The 2989-nt window shown below is 58.4% G+C and overlaps 1 protein-coding gene across 1 annotated transcript; it reads left to right on the forward strand.

Moving 5' to 3' along the window:
- Positions 1-306: 306 nt before the first annotated feature.
- On the forward strand, positions 307-2370 carry LOC146427293 (protein S100-A4-like). Its single transcript, XM_085082154.1, has 3 exons — positions 307-994; positions 1516-1665; positions 2151-2370. Exons 1-3 carry the CDS (start codon positions 734-736, stop codon positions 2313-2315), a joined length of 576 nt encoding a protein of 191 aa, XP_084938280.1. The 5' UTR covers positions 307-733; the 3' UTR covers positions 2316-2370.
- The last annotated feature ends 619 nt before the right edge of the window (positions 2371-2989 follow it).

Here is a 2989-nt window from a genome sequence, read left to right on the forward strand (position 1 = left end):
GCTGCTCCCGCGGCATGCCGGGGATCCGGGCTCGGGGTCTGTCCAGGAGGGACCCTCAGGGCGGGGGAAACCAACCCCAAAGTCTCGATTTTAGATCATGAAGGGAAACAATCCGGATATTTCCCCTCCTCGCGTCCCTTCCCGGCCCTGGAGGAGGTGTGGGAGGCAGGGAAGGTGTCGCTTGTCCCTCGAGCAGATCCCCCTGGGTGTCCTGGAGGATCCCGGGGTGTCCCCTTCCTCGGGAGGGTGACACATCACCTCACCCCCTGTCCTGCGACATCACCTCATCCCCTGTCCTGCGACATCACCTCACCCCCTGTCCTGGGACATCACCTCACCCCCTGTCCTGGCTGATGCCCACCCGCGCTGTGGCCAGCGAGGGCCACCCTTGGCCACTGTCACTCTGTGCCAAGGCAGAGCTCAGCTCCTGGCTGCTGCTGCAGGGCCGAGGGGACAAGGACAGCGTGAGGGACATGAAAATAAACCCAGAGTCACCTTCCAGCCCCAAACATTGGGGTCACCGCGGTGGGAGAGCTCAGGACCACCCGCCCTGGGGGTATTGGGGTCTCGCAGCAATGCTGCGATGGTTTAGGGGTGTTTGGTGGCCCCGAGGATGATCCCAGAGCCTTGAGAGGTGTTTGGTGGCCCAGGGGATGATCCCAGCGCCCCGAGGGGTGTTTGGTGGCCCCGAGGATGATCCCCGAGCCCCGAGGGGTGTTTGGTGGCCCCGAGGATGATCCCTGAGCCCCGAGGGGTGTTTGGTGGCCCCGAGGATGATCCCCGCGCCCCGAGGGGTTCCCAGCCCCCCGCACCTCCCTCTAATGGGATCACACAGCTCGTTAGGCAAAAATGGGGCGCGGGCGAAACCGAGCGCTGGGAAAGCCTGGGGGCTCGGGGGGGCAGGGGGGCAGCGCCACCCCCGCCGGGCTATAAATGCCACCGAGCCCCGAGTGTCCCATCCCGAGTCCTGCGGCTGCTGACCTGCGCTGACCTGGTGAGTCTGCTCTCCCCTTCCTCCCGCAGCTCCTCCCGGGGCGGCTGGACCCCAAAACCTCCCCGGGGGGTGCACAGACCGAGGCTCTGCACCCCAAAATTATCCCAGGCTGCACCCCTAAACCTCCCTGGAAATACACAAACCCAGGCTGGACCCCAAAACTTCCCCGGGAGGTGCACAGACCCAGGCTCTGCACCCCAAAACCAACCCAGGGTGCACCCCAAAACCTCCCCCGAGATACACAAAACCAGGCTGCACCCCAAAAACAACCCGGGAGATGCACAAATTCAGGCTCTGCACCCCAAAACCAACCCAGGCTGCACCCCAAAGCTTCCCCAGGAGGTGCACAGACCCAGACTTTGCACCCCAAAAACAACCCGGGAGATGCACAGACCCAGGCTGGACCCCAAAACCCGGGAGATGCACAAATCCAGGCTGCACTCCAAAACCCAAAACCCAAAACCCCAAAACCGGGGTCGGGAGGTGCACAGACCCCGGTCCCAGCCGCGCTCTGTCCCCAGGCTGTCCCCATGGCGTGTCCCCTGGAGCAGGCGATGGCCGTGATGGTCACCACCTTCCACAAGTACTCGGGCAAGGAGGGCGACAAGTTCAAGCTGAGCAAGGCGGAGCTCAAGGAGCTGCTGAGCAAGGAGCTGCCCATCTTCGGGAGCGTGAGTGGCCTTGGGGACATCGCCGGGTGGCCCTCGGGGGTTGCAGGGACAGGGGGATCTCAGAAATTCCCAAATGGAACCTTCTGGATTCAGTGCAGGGAGGCTGGGAAAGCCCTGGGGAGGAGGAGGAGGAGGGATGAAGCCTCGAGGAGCTGAGCTGGAGCAGCCTCAGCCCGAAAGGAAAATTGATACCCACAGAAATATTTTGTTTGGCAAAGGAAATCACTCTCCGATTGCCATTTTTTTTTTTTTTTTTTTTTAACCCTCACTTCCCTTTTTGGGCTTGTGGCTTCGAGTGGGAGGCGAAATTTTTTTTAGCCAAAATTTTCCACATCCGGGAGGCACTTTTGGGCCTCCTGAAGCTCCCAAGGCCAACTCCTTCCAGCGGCAAAGGGAAAATCCTCCTGGAGGCAGAGCAGGGAAATGGGGTGGGATGGGGGGGGAAAAAAAACCCAAAAAAACCCAAAAATCCTATTTTCCCGCAGAAACAAATGGACGAGTCTGAGTTCAAGCGGCTCATGAACGACCTGGACCACAACAAGGACAGCGAGGTGGATTTTAAGGAGTACGTTTGCTTCCTGGCCTGTGTCACCATGGGATTCAACGAGTTCTTCAAGGATGACCCCAGCAAGCAGATCCGCAGGAAGTGAACTCCCCGAGCTCCTCCCGCCCTGAGGGCTTGCAATAAAGGCTTTTCACCCACTCCTGGCTGTGCTTTGGAGGTTTTGTTCAGGTTTTCACCCACTCCTGGCTGTGCTTTGGAGGTTTTGTTCAGTCTTTTCCCCAATCCTGGCTGTGCTCTGGAGGTTCTTTTCAGCCTTTTCACCCACTCCTGGCTGTGCTTTGGAGGTTTTGTTCAGCCTTTTCCCCAATCCTGGCTGTGCTCTGGAGGTTCTTTTCAGCCTTTTCCCAGTCCTGATTGCTCCCCGAGGATTCTATCCAGCCTTTCCCCAATCCTGGCCGTATTTCGGAGGTTTTATTCAGCCTTTTCCCCAATCCTAGCTGTGCTCTGGAGGTTCTTTTTGGGCTTTCCCCAATCCTGGCTGTGTTTTGGAGATTCTCTCCAGCCTTTCCCCAATCCTGGCTGTGCCCAGGGATTATTTTCAGGTTTATTCCCAATCCTGGCTGTGCTCTGGAGGTTCTATCCTGGTTTTTCCCCAATCCTAGGTGTGTTCTGGAGGTTCTGTTCAGCCTTTTCCCCGATCCTGGCTGTGCTCAGGGATTATTTTCAGGTTTTTCCCAATCCTGGTTGTGTCCCGAGGATTCTCTCCAGCCTTTCCCCACTCCTGGCTATGCTCAGGGATTATTTTCAGGTTTTCCCCAA

Source organism: Lichenostomus cassidix, chromosome 25 (genome assembly GCF_008360975.1).
Source record: "Lichenostomus cassidix isolate B80296 chromosome 25, HeHo_3.0, whole genome shotgun sequence".
Classification (NCBI taxonomy): domain Eukaryota; kingdom Metazoa; phylum Chordata; class Aves; order Passeriformes; family Meliphagidae; genus Lichenostomus; species Lichenostomus cassidix.